Source organism: Dermacentor variabilis, chromosome 10 (genome assembly GCF_050947875.1).
Source record: "Dermacentor variabilis isolate Ectoservices chromosome 10, ASM5094787v1, whole genome shotgun sequence".
Classification (NCBI taxonomy): domain Eukaryota; kingdom Metazoa; phylum Arthropoda; class Arachnida; order Ixodida; family Ixodidae; genus Dermacentor; species Dermacentor variabilis.
The window spans coordinates 41,518,858-41,535,923 of NC_134577.1; the positions used below are offsets into that span (position 1 = coordinate 41,518,858).

Here is a 17,066-nt window from a genome sequence, read left to right on the forward strand (position 1 = left end):
CTCAGTGTGCAGTCTCTGTTACACGCAAGTATACAGGCTGTGTTGTCTGCGAACTTCATGCTTACTGCAGGCTGTTTAAACGAGTTTCTGTGGTATTTCAACTGCTCCGACCCCCCATCCTGGGGAATAAAAAACTCTTACACTTCATTAAATATTTAATTACGTAAGCACGCCTTCAGTGATGCTGTCAAAAAAAGAAATTGAATACCTGGATGACGCTTTGTAAAGGGAGAGGGCGATATGATTAAACCGAATTCTTATTTTTTTGTTTGGATTTCTTAGCTTTCCCATTGGCTCTCTCAGCCTACGTATATGTTGCCTCTTCCAATAACGTGCCAGTTATACTTAACTGCTATGTCCTGTTGTTCCTCACTCAGTCTATCTGCGCTGTTAACACTTTAAGTGTACATTCTGCCGCGTTGCTTCCATTGTGCTCAATAAAAATATCTTGTTCCGTTAAACTTAGTTTCTGCAGGCGAATTTTCCCTGTGTTCGGAGCTTTGCCAGCCGCCTACCTGTTTCGAATCTCCGGGCTTATTGCGGACGTGTTGTCAACAGTGCAGATTAACATGGACCAAAACGAAGTTACGGACACAGAGCGGCCGACGGCGAGAGGCACGAATGGTCAGCCCACAACGCCAGCCGTTGAGGCGCCCTGTCTGACTAGAACCCCGTCTGTCGACTCGCAATTGCCACTGCTGGCTAGCTTCCGGGATGTGGAATCGGCTGCATCGACAGACGTGGCCTCGGCGACAATCCCGCTTCCAAACCTGATTGCGGAGTTGCACGTTGATCCGGCAGCTCATCCGGCTGCGGTCACGGCTACGACTGTGGATTTGGCAGCGCAAGCTGCTTCATCTACGACTCAGTCTGCAGATGCCCCTGCGCCTTCTGCCGCGGCTACTGCTGTGGAAGGTAGCAGCGAAAACCAACGTGCGTCCTCTGCGTGGAATACGAAGCGAAGTAAGTTCGATAAATGCGCAGTTTGCTCCCGCACCCGCCGGTTTGATGGGAAAATATAGAGTAGCAACAAATCGGATTGTACATGCAAACTTATATTTCAACGCTCTTCTTTATTTATTTTGCAGAAAAGGGTTGATTATTTGCTGAGAAAGTGCTCGCCGCATTTGTCTTTCCTGTAGTTTTTTTTCTTGTGAATTGCGTGCCTTAACCAGAGCACCATTAAGTCAGTGTGACGTCTTGGATCTCTAAGCACTGTACCGGATTTCTGCCTTTCTGACGCACAAAAATTGATCTAAACTTTGTATATTGCATCATTGGTCCCTTTAGACTGGAATGCAGTTGATTACCGGTGAAATGTTTCACTGAAAACAGAGCAGGCACTGTGGAACTTCGCAACGACACGGGCCGGCTGGTGCGGGGGGTTCAGTGCACCATCGCCATTCGCCTTGCGTCTTCGTGTATTTTTTTACTTGCGAATTCACCACTCCCGAAAAGAGTGGCTCGTTTGCTTCGTCAGAAGAACAATTTGCTAATGCAACCTAATCTGTTCAAGTGCAAAGGCTATTCGAAATTATTTTGTTATTCAGGAACTTGTGAATCAATTTAGATGACGTAAGTTTACCTTGAGACAAAGATGCGCAGATCCGATGCCCATGTTGCATTTTGTGTGTAGCGAGGCTGGTCGTGAGCTGCTGCACAATAAACTGCAATGCGTACAATTGTCCTCATTCTCATCACGTGCAACGCGTTCTCGCACGCAATGTTTCCGTTTACGAACTGCCCAGGTGAGAACCTTAACTTTATGCAATTTCTTTTGCGTATCGGTGTCACCGCTGGCAAACTTAGCCGAAATGCAAACGCCGAATGAGGTCGGGGCCCAGTGTTGTCACAGTACTGTATATTATTGCACAGTGCTGTAAAAATACAGTGGAATGCACGCGAAGGTACCAACGTGAAATCAGGTGCATTGCTGGGCCAGCTTCCTTGGAGTGAGAAACCTATTCGGCATCATAATTCAGTCCATAATGGTTAATGGATGTTTGCCAACGGGACAACTACTGTTTCAAGAGCCTAAGGAATTCAAAAAGAAAGCGCCCCGCGCTCGCTGTAAGTAGTTAAAACAAACACTCCCTGCACAATAGTCACATATCCGTTCTCACGTTTGCAAGGGCACGGCTTTCTTTCGTACTATTCGCACCAACAATATGCATGCCACCAAATCTACATATTATTTTTCCTTTTTCTGTCGTGCCTAACTTAGAGAATCTGTACGTAAGGAACAACATGTATATTTTGCTTACTCAAAACTTTTATCACTTGGTACTTACACTAAAAATTGTTCATTATTATATTTAATGCAAGAGCACTAGCTGGGTCATTGTGCTGCCCCGCCAACTTCAGAAAGCTGCGGCATTAAAGTCGTGGCGGAAAGCCACGGCAGAAAAACGGCACACAATTAAACAACGTCATTTTCATCTAACTAAAAGAAAAATGGACACGGTGTCAATCGGGTACTATGCGAGTTGACCTCGGAAAACTAGTGTATATCATTCTCCGAATCGGCGTCATTGACAAAGAACGCTCAACGCGATGTGCGTGAATCACTACTCCAGTGAGAATTCCGCAAGTGAAACTCAGCTGAGAGATCGAAATACGGCCGGCTCGTTGTCTTGCGTTGTTGCAAACTTTGATCAAAACGTTACGTGCGCAGAGACCCAAAGCAACTCATTACAACGTATTTACAAAATCAGCGCAGCCAGAGACCAAGATGAAAACGTAATCGTGCCAAGTCCAGATGCTCGTCTTCGTCCTTCTTTGCATCATGCCTCTTATGCGTCTGTTGTATATCAACAATATAAAATGGAACACCAGATTTCGTTTCAGAACTGATAACTGTTTTTTGTTTCTGTCCTAAAATACTACATATAGCAGTAAGTTTTGATCCTTTGCACGAATAGCTCATTTAGGACATATTTAGTGTTCCCGTCCGTATTGGTGCAGCTTGTATATTGCACCGCGTAGCTTTCATTGTGCCCAAGAAAAATATATTGTTCTTTCAGACTTAATTTCTGTCGGTGAATTTTCCCGGTGTTGGGAGCTTTCCCAAACGAGTCCCTAATTCGAATCTCCGGGCTTATTTGTGGACACGTTGTCAACAGTGCAGACGAACATGGACCAACACAAAGCTAAGGACACGGAGCGGCCGACGTCTAGCGGCGTGAATGGTCAGCCCGCAACGCCAGCCGTTGAGGCGCCCAGTTTGACTCGGACCTCGTCAGTCGACTCGGCGTTTCCATTGCTGGCTAGTCTTCGGGATGCGGAATCGACTGCCTCGGCAGCCGTGGCCTCGAAGATGGCTCCAGCTCCCCTTACAAACCTGATTGCGGAGTTGCACGTTGATCCGACAGCGCATCCGCCTGCCGTCACGGCTACGACTTTGGATTTGGCAGCGCACGCTGCTTCGTCTACGACTCGGGCTGCAGTCGCTCCTGCACCTTCTGCCGCGGCTACTGCTACGGAAGCTAGCCGTGAAAACCGACACGCCTACTTCGCGTGGGGGATGCAGCGCAGTAAGTTCGATAAATACGCAGTTTTCTTCCCGTTCCCGCTGCTTTAATGGGAAAATAAGAGAACAACAACAAATCGGATTGTACGAGTAAAGTTCTATTTCAACGTTTTTGTTGTTTGTTCATTTTGCAGAAAGGGATTGATTATTACCTGAAAACGTTCTGGCCGCACTCGTCTTTCCTTCTTTTTTTTCCGAATTTCTTGCCTTATGTATTTCGTGCACGAGTAGTACGTCAGTGTAACGTCGGGGATCTCAAAGCACTGTCTGGTATTCGTGTTTTTCTTTGCACAAAAATGAATCTAAGATTCATAGATTGTATCGTTGCTCCCTTTAGATTGCAATACAGTTCAGTTTCGGTAAAAAAAATATGTATACTTCCTGAAAGCAGAGTAGACGCTCCTAAATTTCGTGACGTCACAGGCCGGCTCGTGCGGGAATGACAGTACTGCATCGCCACCCCCCTTACTTCTTCGCGTCTTTGCTAGCTTGCTAATACTAGGCTCTTGAAAAGAATGGCTCGCTTGCTGGTGCGCAAGCGAAATTCGCTAAAAAGAACCTAGCACGCATTTTTAGCGTCCCTTTAAGAGAAACGATTACCTCGCCATACCATCCGGCTTTCTTTATTCAAGTACAATGGTTATTGGAGATTCTTTTAATTTTAAGCAGTGGTTGAATCAATTTCAACTACCTCGGTTTAACTTTGCACAAAAATGTGCAGATTCAAAGTCTGCGTTGGAAACTACGTAGCGAAACTTCGCGAAGCTGGTCGTTAACTCCTACTCAATAAACGGCAATGCGTACAATTGTCCTCATTCTCATCCCGCGCAACGCATTCTCTCACGCAACGTTTTCCTTTATGAACTGCCCAGGTGAGAACCTTAATTCGATGCAATGCTTTTTTGCTTATGGGTGTCACCGCTGGCAAGCTGAGCCGGAATGCAAACGCCGAATGAGGCCGGTGGGCAGTGTGGTACCTGGTCGTCGCAATGTCAGGAGGACGAAGGCGATGTGTGATGCTTGCCGATAAAAAAAAATATGACGAGAGGTGATGTGCAAAGAAGTGGGACGCACGTGCTGGCATATCTAGGCGCTCTGTACCCATTGGGTCACCGTGGAACATCCCAATGTTCCGAGAATGAGACAATCAAAATGTAGTACATTTCAGAAAACAGAGCAAGCCATGTGAGCTACGCGTATCGAACAGACGCTGCACAATGAAGCCGCCGTTGCACTGGCGAAGGGAAGTGCCTTTGTCAAAGCTTTGGATGCGGCGACGTCCCTCGTTTGACGAATGTGATCGCGAAGAGGACTCCAGTTTTCCTGCAGTGTGCCCTTCCGTCTTGATTTTGTTTGCACCTGAAGCTTCTATTCGCGTAGCAGTCGTTATTGATTGATACTTGCTGGTACTGAGCGCAAGCAGTATTCTAAAATCAAATAATTGTGTGGCCTATATTTTATTGTAAAATGAGCTGTAGTTCTCTTGCTGTTTCCTTTCGCGTGGTTTTCGATTGAACATTACTTATATTAGGAGATGCCCCCAAAAATGCTTCTTTTTGCTTCTGTCTACCGATGCCAGCTTTGGTTTTTGGTAAGAGTTAACCATATTTTTACTAAACGTGAACTCTTACTTCAACTTGTCTTTTTTTATTTTTCACTCAGAATTATTCCAGCGCCAAAGCGATGCGGAAAGGGAGGTTTTAAGGCTGCAAAACACACCGTGGATAGCTTCAAATGAACAACCAAGACCTGAAGAACGACAGACAGGAGGTGGGGGTGAGTACAACATTTAATCATAACTTTTCAACAGGAGTGATGCTGCTTTCCAGGAAGAATACTGCGAGATCGCAACAAGAACAGTGTACAGCAATAACACAAGCTTTGTCACGCATTTTATTAATACGGGCGTTCGAATCGCGTATAGTTTTGAGTTGAATGCAATAATAATATTTGAAAAACACTGAGTAGAAATATCAAATTGAATACCCAAAAAGTACCTGCTTTAAAAAGAAACCCGAACAATATGAAATGTTATGTCATTTTTTTTCAGCAGTGGCTTACTTTCAACCAATTATGTGTCGACGACATGTACGCTGCGTATCTGAGAAATCTTTCTCGTCGCCTGGAGTTTTCGCTGAGTCCATAACACCCATACATACCAACGTTCCGCACAACATTTACTGGCAGTCTGATCGCTTATTCATAAGCACCGCCATTGCAAATGTCCCTACTCATTACTGCACAACACTGTACATTGTGGTAGATTGTCGTAGAAATACAGTACGATGCAGGCGAAAGCACCAACGTCAGTTCTGGCGTATTACTAGCCCAGCTTCCTTACACAGAGAAACCGATTCGGCATGATAAATCAGTATAAGAGGGTTAATGGATGTTTCCTAACGTTACAACCAGTGTTTCAAGATCCTATATAATGCAAGAATAACGCAACCAGGCACCCTATTCACGCAGACAAAACAAACAGTCCTTCCACAATGTGCGCCTGTCCGTTCTCACATTTGCGAGCGCATGTCCTTCCCTTATAACATGGGCGTCGCAAATATTGATGCCACCAAGTCTGAATATTATTTTTATTTTTTCTACCTTCTAGAAAAGTTTTACTCCAGGAACAGCGCATATAGTCTGCATACTCCAGGTTTTTATCTCTGAGCACTTACAGAAAAATTTGGTAACTACTACTTCTATGCGAGGGCATTACCTTGATCATCAGAAAGCCGTGACAGAAAAACGGCACACCAGATTACGTCATCTTTATATAAATAACAAAGTGGACACGGTGACGATTTGATCCTCTGCCCCACCGCCATCGCCCGTGTTGGCGTGGTCCCAGAGTCAGTGATTCGGCAAGTGGTGCGCGAATAACTTGACCAAGATGAGGGGGTTTCCCTCTCGACCCCTCGTGTTCATGGGCCTTTTTCTTCCGGCGACTTCAGTGACACCTCCATCACCGCCACCTCCGTAGATGCCTACAACTTCGCGCCTCGTCCAAGAGTGCCAAACCGTACTATCAAAGCGCATCCCAATTACCAGTTCCACGACGGTTACTAACGCAGACCGCCTGCTGTTTGTCAACAGTGGGATAGCCTTCTGTTTAACATTTCAGTGTGTCCAATGAGCACCCCATCTGCTTCCAACGCGGCATTCGCGGCCACGTCGCCCAATTTTGTCCTCATCACCGTAGCACGTCACCACCGTTCTGTGAGTAACCGCGTGGTTTTCATCGACACAACAAACGGCATGGTAATGGGACACGCTGGCTCTGTGACTCTAATAGCAGGACGAACCACCAAACAAATTACCGTAGCGACTCACAAGCTTGTGTGCGGAGCTTGACCCCGCCACGTTCACGCCAGCGCAATGCCTCCATCTCCGCGACGACGTCTCACGTCACCGCCGCCGGGAATTTAGGCGGCGCGACCAATGAAATTGAGGTCGCCAGTCATCTTCAGCTACGCGTCCCTATGCCCTCGCCAGTCCCCATATGTTAAAACAGCATTCCTGTTTTAGTGGACAACGTTACTGTTTTGGCCTTAGTGGATAGAGGAGCGAGTGTCTCCATTATCAGCCTCGATTTCAAAAGCCGACTAGGCCGTAAAGTAATCTTTCGCAGGAATAACGCTAATACATTTAGTGCTGCGAGTGGAGAGTTGCTCCGAGCTATTGGTGCGTGCACCGCGAACGTTTATTTCACCGATAACGTGTATCAAGCCGAATTTGCACTGCTTGCTCAATCCACTCACAACGTAATTCTTCGCCTCGATTTCCCAGAACAGTGCGGTGCCGCTGCTGGCTGCGGAACGGGCGAGCTTTTCCTCTCTCCTCTTGTTAACCAACCTGCTACCTGTTCACGCACTTTCGCCTTCATTGAAGATGCTGTCTTACCGGCACGTTCCTTATCCAGAGTTCGAGTTGTCGCTTGCGGTATCGACACCGATACATCTTACGCTATTGTTGGCTCTGCACTTTCGACCGTTGCGAAGAAACGGGTTCTCGTACCTCGATGCATCCTTTCTGCGGCCTGCGGAACAACACTGTGGGTGTTAAATTTATTATGCCAGCCTGTTGTGCTACCCTGCAGTATGCGACTTGCCGCTTTTGAAGCGGGTACCAGTCTCAACATAGCCGCTTTAACTGGTAGCAAGTCGCACGAAACCGGAGCGTATGGGGCTGGCCCCGGTGTCCCTGATGACTCCTTGCTGTTTCTAAAAATGGTGTCCCTGAAGACTCCTTGCAGTTTCTATTGGGTAGTGCACCGTGAATGCTTATTTCTCCGATAACGTGTATCAAGCCGAATTTGCAGTGCTTGCTAAATCCACTCACAACTTAATTCTTGACCTCGATTTCCTACAACAGTGCGGGGCCACTGTTGACTGCGGTACCGGCGAGCTTTTCCTCTCTCCTCTTGTTGATCAACTTGCTACCTATTCATGCGCTTTCGGCTTCATTGAAGATGCCGCCTTACCGGCACGTTTCTAACCCAGAGTTCGAGTGGCAGCTTGCCGTGTCCGCAAGTCACTGTGTTAGAGAAGCGTCGAGCCTTGGTCAGCGTCCTTAGCAAGCATGCTTCACTGTTTCATTTCGCGCAGAACGCTGACCAAGTTCGCGTTCCAACTATGCAAGCCCGCGGTCCCCGTGCATCCCTTATGAACACCTTACCACGTGTCCGCGTAGCTAGTCATCCGCGACCTGGCCACCATCCGGGTAAAGTAGTGCAACGCTCGCATCCTGGATGCCCTGTTCACCTCAGCTGCTCAGCCGTCAGGTAACAATGGCTTTGTTATCTAAGATGACCGGCCATACAAAAAAAGATTACGCGACTGATGTGGCCCGCCTCTTCTTAGTGGTCCCTAAGAATTTGAGAACACACGTGCTCCGTGCTATGCACGATGCCGTGGCCGCTGGGCACATTGACTTCACCGGAACATACAACCGCATTCAGGGCCGACTCTACTGGCCTAGTCTGCCAGTGAATATAGAAAGGTATGTGGCCAGTTGTGACAAGTTCCAGCAATTGAAGTGCCCTAATACTGCTCCAGTCGGACTCCTTCACTCTCTGGCACAACCGTCATCTCCTTTCTAAATGGTTGGAGTAGATCTTCTCGGCCCATTCCCACGCTAAACAAACGACAACCATTGGATTATAGTCTGCGTCGACCATCTCACGCGTTATGCTGAAACCACAGCGATGCCATTGGCCACCATTGTCGACGTCGGGAGCTTCCTCCTGTCCTCCGTTATACTGCGTCATTGACCTGCTGGTATTATTGCGAGCGATCGTGGTCGCCCGTTCGTGGCCGGTGTACTCGAAAGGCTGTTGCGTCTCTGTGCTTGCCAGTGCGCCACGTGACCCCGTGTCACCCACAGACAAATGGTCTCGCCGAGCGTGCCAACTAAACTTTGACCAACGTGCTTTCGATATATGTCAATTTCCAGGCACAGAAGTTGGGATGATATCTTGCCTTCTATGACATACGCGTAAAATACTGCAGAGCATGAGACCACGTTCACCGGCTGCATCCCCTTCTATGTTCTTAATATTAGACCACCCAGCAGATTCTTTGCAGCCAGTCTGGCTTTTACTCCTCATGCGGACTCTTCTTCCGCCCGGACTCTCTGCCGCGCTGTGGAAGCACGTCGGATAGCCCAGCTCCGCTCTCTGGCGTCCCAGGACCCCTTCAAGACCCGCTACGGTTCACGGTATAAGAATGTGTCGTACGACAAAGAGGACATAGTATGGCTTTGGACACCGCTTCGAAAGCGCGGGCTGTGCCAAAAGTTTCTGGTTCGTAAGACTGGGCCTTTCGTCATCACTAATAGCCTAAGTGACGCCACCGATTCCATTGCTAGTCTCATGTCTTGTGGCTACCGTTCTATGAAGACGCAGCTTGTTCACTTCGCCCGCTTGAAGCGCTGTCATCCCCGTGACTACGAGGGCACGTAACAGTTAGACGCACAGAAGGTTTCGTCTGCCAAGGGAGGAGCGCTGCGCTAAAACGACAATAAGTACAGAAGAAGAGGAGGACGAAGTGCGCTATTCTTTGGAGCGGCTCGATGCCAGCACGGCAACCCTTCTCCCCTTTCCATCCATTCAACTTTAAATAAACGCACCCCGCCGCAACAATCTATTACCACTAGGTATCCGCTGGGCAACTAAAGTCTGCCTGCCATAGAGGCGCCGGATGTTCGACAACGAGGTCATCTGTTGTTCGGCAAGCGGCCCCCAAAGACCCCGCCTAAACATTTCTATAGGTCCCCTGATGTGATAAGGTTCTTTCGTTAAATGCACTAAACGTATCCGAGGAGTTGCCTCGGCATAAATGGGACAAGGCCGGATGTAAAACGTACAAACTAGAATAACTTCATGCGCGGAACATTTCCGAGGTGTCCAATCGCGCAAATATTCCGCGCACGTTTACTACGACGTGTATGATTGGGAAGTTTAACATAATTCGCACTGAACACGTACTATTGTGTAAATTTCAAGAAACTAGCACTATTGTGTTAGCTCATATTTCAGTGCAGAAGAAATTTGTGTTTTTAAAGCATAACTGGGCACTTTTCCTATTCACCGAAAGAAGGCCTCCAAGGAAGCATTCCTTTGTGCTCTCGCAACTTTCTGCCCCAGGATTTGGCCGAACCAACAGCGGCATGGAAGTAGCGTGCACGGGAAGGATCTATCCTTGCGAAGTCTGTCGCTACCACTTCGACGTCAACGTAGATCGACGGCAGGTACGGCAATATTGACATACGTTTGAAAAGGGTGAAAGTATTGCGCTAGACAGCTAGATGACTATTCCGAAAATTGTGTTGCAATTCTTAAACGTAATTTGATGGCAAAGGAGCTGAATAAATAGAGGTCAAACGTATTGTCGTGTCGTTAAACTGGCTCCGACACGGAAACACTGAAGGACTGTTGGTGACGTCACTGATATCATTCTTTTCTTTTTTCTTTCGCATGTTTGAATTCCGTATGTTACCAGAAAAAGCTTACGATCAGAACTCGGAGCGGTTTTCCTGTATTTATGATTTCTTCGTAATCATTCCTCATTAAGCAGAGATTCGCTGACCATCTGCAGATGATGCCAATGTCAGGAATATCTGAAAAAGCTAGTGCGCCAATTTCAACAGCAACTCACCAACTGTCATCAGCTAATCAACGGTGACGTCAATCTTAACTATCCCGTTGTTTACATGAGGCTGTCTCATTTTACCGCAGTTTTGCGCCGTGTGTTTGCAGACTAAGGTGTGCTGAAATAAATGACTGCATTTATGGGTAAAAATTTGTGATGCTGGAGTGAGCGCCTTCAAGAAGTCAAGAACTTTTCCTTGCTTCTATGTTTAATTACTTTTGATTGCCATATTCAAATGTATTTTTTTTATTTTATATTCAAATGTATTGTATTTTAGCGAGAAGGATAAAAGAAATCGAGGTACTAAATCATTGCAGGTAACTAGCACATGAGGGAAGCTGACAAACAAAGCCAGATAATGTAAATGGCAAATAAACTGTTATGTGTATTTGAGATGTAGAAGGAATAATTAAAAGAGAAACGCAAGTGAACGAAAACACAACTTGCCGCATGCTGGAGCCGAATCCAACATTTTGAACCTTACACCTGCAGTGCTTTGTCATTGAGCTAGCAAGGCGGCCGCCATTCCGTCCACATTCTTAGGTACTTGCGCATGTGTATACAACTTTAGCCCTCGGAATGTTAGCCAGCGCCATGCATGGCGAGCTTTGATGCCATGACGCAGCATAAAAAGGTTTCTTATCTGGTTGCGTCCACCTAAGTTCATCTGCTACCGCATCAACCAAAATATAGGTCGACCTATAGTTGGCAAGACGAAGACTCAGAATGTGCTAAAGACCGCTATATAAGACTAAGTACGACTTCAGATTTTTGTTTTGCTTTGTTTTATCTTGTTTCTTCTTCTTCTTCTTCTTCTTCTTCTTCGTCTTCTTCTTCTTCTCCTCCTTCTTTTCTTGCGGGAAGAAATCTCGATCTATATTTCGATTTTAACGGTACGCGTCACCTGCGTTTGAAGAGACGTTCCGTATCCGCCCCCAAAGCCGTGGATAGGGACCGCTGATACTCCCAATGCTAATGTGGCGCGCACTCACAAATGGTGAAAAAAAGGTTGAGGTAGGAATACAGCTATGGTAACTAATAATGGTAATTAAAGCAACGCACGCGTAATGGGGAATATGTACGTTCTGCTCTCATCCACGGCAAGCTGTATTTACGCGGGCTTTCATTTTCATTTTATTGCGTATTTCTGTATCCACAGTAAAAAAAAAATGCGGTTAACTTTTTCATATGCTTCCACTCGCTTCATTGTATTTTTTGCTGATAGGACACATTATTAGGAAACGTTAGAAAAAGTAAGGCGTGCAGACACTCCGAACCTTGTTGGTGTGTTTTACATAACACACACGTACACTCACCTGTCGGGCATTCTTTTGCCATTCACCTGTTCTTTCTTTCTCTGCATGGCGACGAATAACCTCCCTAGCCTTTTGGCAGCCGTCAACGCAACGGTAACACCCTATCTATTACCTAGTTTCTTAAGTCTGTGCGACATGGTTTGTATGTAGGGAACACTCACGAACCCTCTTGTCAATATTATCGACGCTTCCGCAACCATCTGCGAACTCGAAGAAATAACCAACTTCTTCAAGCGTTCCGAAATAGTCACTACTGCAACACAATGGTAACCTGCGTTTATTAAACACGTAAGCGGGTTAACGCTGACGCTCCTTTTGGGCACACAGGACTTTGCGAGAGAGAGAGAGAGAGAGAGAGAGAGAGAGAGAGAGAGAGAGAGAGAGAGAGAGTAGTTCAAGGCATGGCATGGCCATTTTTTTTACAACTTTGAAGTGCTTGCGCGAAAATTTTAGAAACGGTTTTGATCACCTCGGACAGCATTGCCAACACGCATGGTTATACCGAGACGCCGAGGTATTGTTTGTGTGCACAGGCAATTCTTTAGTGAACCTGAACCACTCACTTTTTACTTTGAAATCTTCAGTTACACAAGCAATAGCATTGTCAAACTGATCTGCAGAACAAAACACAGAATAATCGTCTGCAGGTGAAATGCATAGATAAGTTATGAGTCTTCCTTCTTTTGCGCCACTGTACAAACTTTCAATTAATATTCGACGTTTGTGTTGTGCGTTTACCTGGACTTGTGGCCGTGTGAGCACGTCCACCTTTATCTGACAAATCTTTAGCTAATAGGTCACATAGAACCTTCCGCTAGGGGCTGCTTTATTTATTATCGTGTTGATTGGACATCAACGTTGCTAGCGCTTTTACGTTGCCAAATCTGGCCTCCCCTGATAATTCCATATCCCCTGTTGTGCCGTAGTGTACTGACGTTAGCGCCTTCTGACTTTCTGCTCAGAAACTTATTCTGTGCTTGCGATAAATATAGCAAATTAATTATTTCATTCATTCATTCATTCACACAGGTCCTGTTCAGCTGGTTCAGAGACAGCAATAACATAGAAAACCACCTCTTATTTCTGTGCGGCTTGATCTTCGCCATCAGCCTATCGATGTCGCTAACGTTCTTCTGGCTGGAATACGCCCGTCGAACAGCCAACATGCCCTGGCTGCTGACCGTGCCACTGGGAATCGCCTTTGCCGTCCATAGCGTCGTGTGGTTGTCCGCAGCTTTATTCGTACTGTGGTAGGTGATGAGGTGTCTAGGCTGCCGGTCACTAAGTGTACAACATGTAACGAAGTGCAGGTTTGGATTTTTGTTAGCGCGACCTATACGCATTTAACAGAGTTAAGAACGTGGATGCTATAACGTAAAGCTATTCCAAAGTTTTCTATGCCAATTCTGCAATCAGCCCCCCGCCATTGTTTTTTTGAGCCACCCCCACTTCGCCTGTCTGCATAAGCATTCGCGGCTAACAAGAGGCGAGTCTGCATGTAGGAATGCATACTTGAATGGCATGAGACAAGGTGAGGAGAAAAGTGGACTGATGACTTGCAGCGCAATCTCTGCAGTGAAGGCTTATTGGAAACATGTGCTCATTAAATACACATGTTTGCACAAAAGAAACTGTAAAGGGGCACAGACTGTCAAAATCATTCAGCTGAAGGATTGCGCTGTACGTCATGAATTTGTCCCTACTCGCTTAGTACTCAACTACTGGTTGAGGGCAAGGTATAACAACACGCCTCTGCGTCAACTGTCTACTTTTTGTTCGTTTCTTCAAGTTTTCAATGAAAAGTAACACGTTGTCCTTATGTCAACAGCAGAACCAGAGTCTTGATCGCGAAACATGATTCAAGTATCGAACGAGCAGCCCGATTTCTGCACTTGTAAAACACCGGCCTGATGAATCGAGAGCCTAAAGAGGCGGCAGATACTTAGAACATGAGTACGCGCCCGTCTATACCACCGTCCTATGCTCTGTCGCGCGTCTCCTCTTCCGATCTGCGCGTACTACAGCTACGTTTACGTGAACCCGACAAAGGCGGGTCAAATCGGCTTGTTGGGTTAAAAACCTGCTGTCGTGTTCATGTAAGCGTTAGCAGGTCGGGCCGAGAGAATGTCGAGTCGACTGGGTTTGTTTGGCAAAATAAATGAAAACGCAGTCGAGTCGCGCCGCGCCTGCTCGATTTCTGACTCGAAACTGTCGCGTAGAGTACATGTAAACGAAGCTACAGTCCCCAATTGTTCCTGCTTTTTCGGCATAAGTTCAGATAAAAATTGTCCAAATAAATCTTCAGCGGCGTTACTCATTTATGTCACGGTCCACATGGAGACGCAGATTACTTGTGAATATTCTGATCACTGGCAACGCGAAAATAATTTTCAACATAGCGCTGAATGTAAGCCTATCCCAGTGCTAACTAAAAGAAGATTATGAGTCAATTTAGTAGTGAGAGTATTGCAAAATAATGGTATACATTAAGATGCCTACTACAACTTCTGAATAATAAGTCCGACATATCGCTCAGCATTACTTCTGTTGGTCTTCTTCACCACAAGGTCCTCAACTCAATATTAACCAATACGTCTACTTTAAACAAATCATTTGCTTGTCTTGCTTGTCTTGCTTGTCTGATCGCAAGCCGCAACCAGTTATGTTCGAAATTATGACTGCCTGGGCCGATGTGGCCTGAATATGCCTGCTTCATGTTCCAAATTTGTTGAGCAAAACTTCTGACTTGTTTCTAGACAATATATGCAAATTTTGACGACATAAGGGCACTCGTTCGCCATTCACGACTACAGAAGTTATTCGCAGTGGCTAGAGTACGCTGTCCTGTCGCCCTATCGTAGAGCTAGGACGTCATCGGCAGCGTACCCTCACCACTCATGTCTTTTCTTTTGTCACTGTTACCCAGGATGTACCCAAAGGCGTTTTGGACATGGAAACACCAGACGCTGCTTGCTATATCCCGGGCTCTCGTCGGTTTAGCGACGACGTCAGATACGGTGGCTGACCAATTGCCGTAGCAGCAAGATGCTGGTTGCCATCGCCGGGAGCACCGTGGTCGAAGAATACGCATTTGCTCTTCCGTATCTTTTATTACAGGATAGTATTACATTTTATTGTACACTGACGCTCGAACTCGTTGGTGCTTTTTCCTGCGTCATTCGTCTTTCGCAGATAATAATATTATAATACTTTATTGCGCCAAGTATTAAAAGAATGTACAAAAATCCGGCCTGCCAAAGCCTCATTGGGCTTGAGTGGCAGAGCACGACAGGCAGCGGAACCCCGCAGATATACGCGCAGGCGTAAACGCATATTAAAATATGCTCTCCTATAAGAAATATATAACATATAAAATAAAATATAAAATTTCTCCTATACCTGTGAGGCACCAATTAGTTATCCCCATGGAAAGTTTAGTTTCGTTTTACATATTCGGAATCTTGAAATCCTTATCACTGCAGAAACGATTACGAGATTTTAAATTTTTCAGTGGGCTTTGTCAAGTTTACAGAATGTAAACTCGAAGCTGTACCGAAATGTTGGCTACGTGAGCATCGAATATTCATTGTAGAGCTCACTTGGAAAACAACCATCCAACCAGTTGAAACAACTTTCTCTGTGAAAAAGAAAAAAAATGAAAGGTTTGAACCCACTGCATGACGGCATACTGATTGACACCTAAAGAAAATATCGAGAAGCCCCTGGCTCAACTAGTTTTACCTAAAAACCTTGCACATATTGTTGCAACTTGCAGCGCAGATACACTCAAAAACACACACAAATACACACAATTACTCAAATACACACAAATTTTGCATATAGTTGCTTTAATCACTGCTCTATGATGAACCATTTTCGCGTCCAGAGTTCTCCATACAGCAATGCAAGGGGCTATTTAGAATCGAACTGATATCTTGTTTTAGCAAATAGCGTGAATTTAGGAAGTAGAACGACACACTATTAAAAGGACAAATGGAGACGCTATCCTTTCAAGTGAGGTTTATTCCACGCCTGCGAGTTTCCATACGTCACCATGGAACAAAAAGAAACAACGTACAATAAGAAAGAAACAAGGTACGCTAGAGAATGTGTAATTAACTACTCAGAAATAGCCGTGTCATATCGTCTGGGTGGGTTTGTGGTCGGGTGTTACGCAGGTGAACGGTTTCCGTGACAATTACTGCACACAGTAAAGTTTTAAACGTAGCTGCAGATTGATTACTGACTCAATCTCGATTTCCATGAAACAGCACATCTATAAACTGTACATGTTTTCTTTAATTAAGATTTTTCCAAGAGTTGTCATACAGCACAGCAGAAGTGCCTATTTATACGTCTGTCCGCAACGACCCGGTATGCCAGATTAAAACACAGTTTGTCTTGTCCCAAAACAAACTGGGAAAACAACCTCACCTGTCACAAGGCGTGCTTCGAGCCTCACCGCCAGATACGTACCCGTTTAGAAAATAATACTGGCTCCTCAGCCAAGCATCCGGCTTTCTATGTGTGCTTCGCATGGGACAGGGTCACAAAGAGAACTGCGCTTGTTCTGCAAGAACTGAGCCCGTCAAAACGTAAGTCGGCTTTTGCACAACGCGGTAACATTTCCCTGCTGTCGCAATGAAACAGTGCAGTCAGGACGCGTACTGTTGAGAACTGTACAAATTGAGCCTAAGTTTTCGGTTCCCGCACGCCCAACAGCATGCTTACGTCACGCGCGTTTTCGTCGTTTTTGTAGTCTCAGCTTCGTTATGAATTTTGCCATGACGCAAATGTAGTTTGCATAGGTGCAGCGTTTGAGCCACAAGAAACGGGTGAACTCGGCAACTCTCTGGAGCACCGACGTGACAGTTGGACAGGTGTACAATGCCGCTCCCGAAACACCGGTTTAGTGAACGTGCAACATTCTAGACGCAAATGCTGGAGATGGCAGTCGACGCTCTTTTGACACGCGCCTATGGCAAGAGCGGTACTCTCGGCCTCTTCCCCTCCATGAAGCTCGCAATGAAACAGCGTTATTAAGCCGCGCCAGTGAATCTGCCCTGTGGCTAC

At 46.0% G+C, this 17,066-nt stretch overlaps 1 protein-coding gene across 1 annotated transcript in view; it reads left to right on the forward strand.

Annotated features, from left to right (window-relative positions):
- The window catches only part of LOC142559501 (uncharacterized), a 45,682-nt gene that overhangs the window by 10,790 nt on the left and 17,826 nt on the right, over positions 1-17,066 (forward strand). The window contains exons 2-5 of the mRNA XM_075671090.1: positions 559-963; positions 3,123-3,533; positions 5,192-5,305; positions 10,173-10,276. Of these exons, the coding sequence (XP_075527205.1) occupies positions 559-963; positions 3,123-3,533; positions 5,192-5,305; positions 10,173-10,276 (1,034 nt within the window). The remainder of the gene's footprint in view (positions 1-558; positions 964-3,122; positions 3,534-5,191; positions 5,306-10,172; positions 10,277-17,066) is intronic.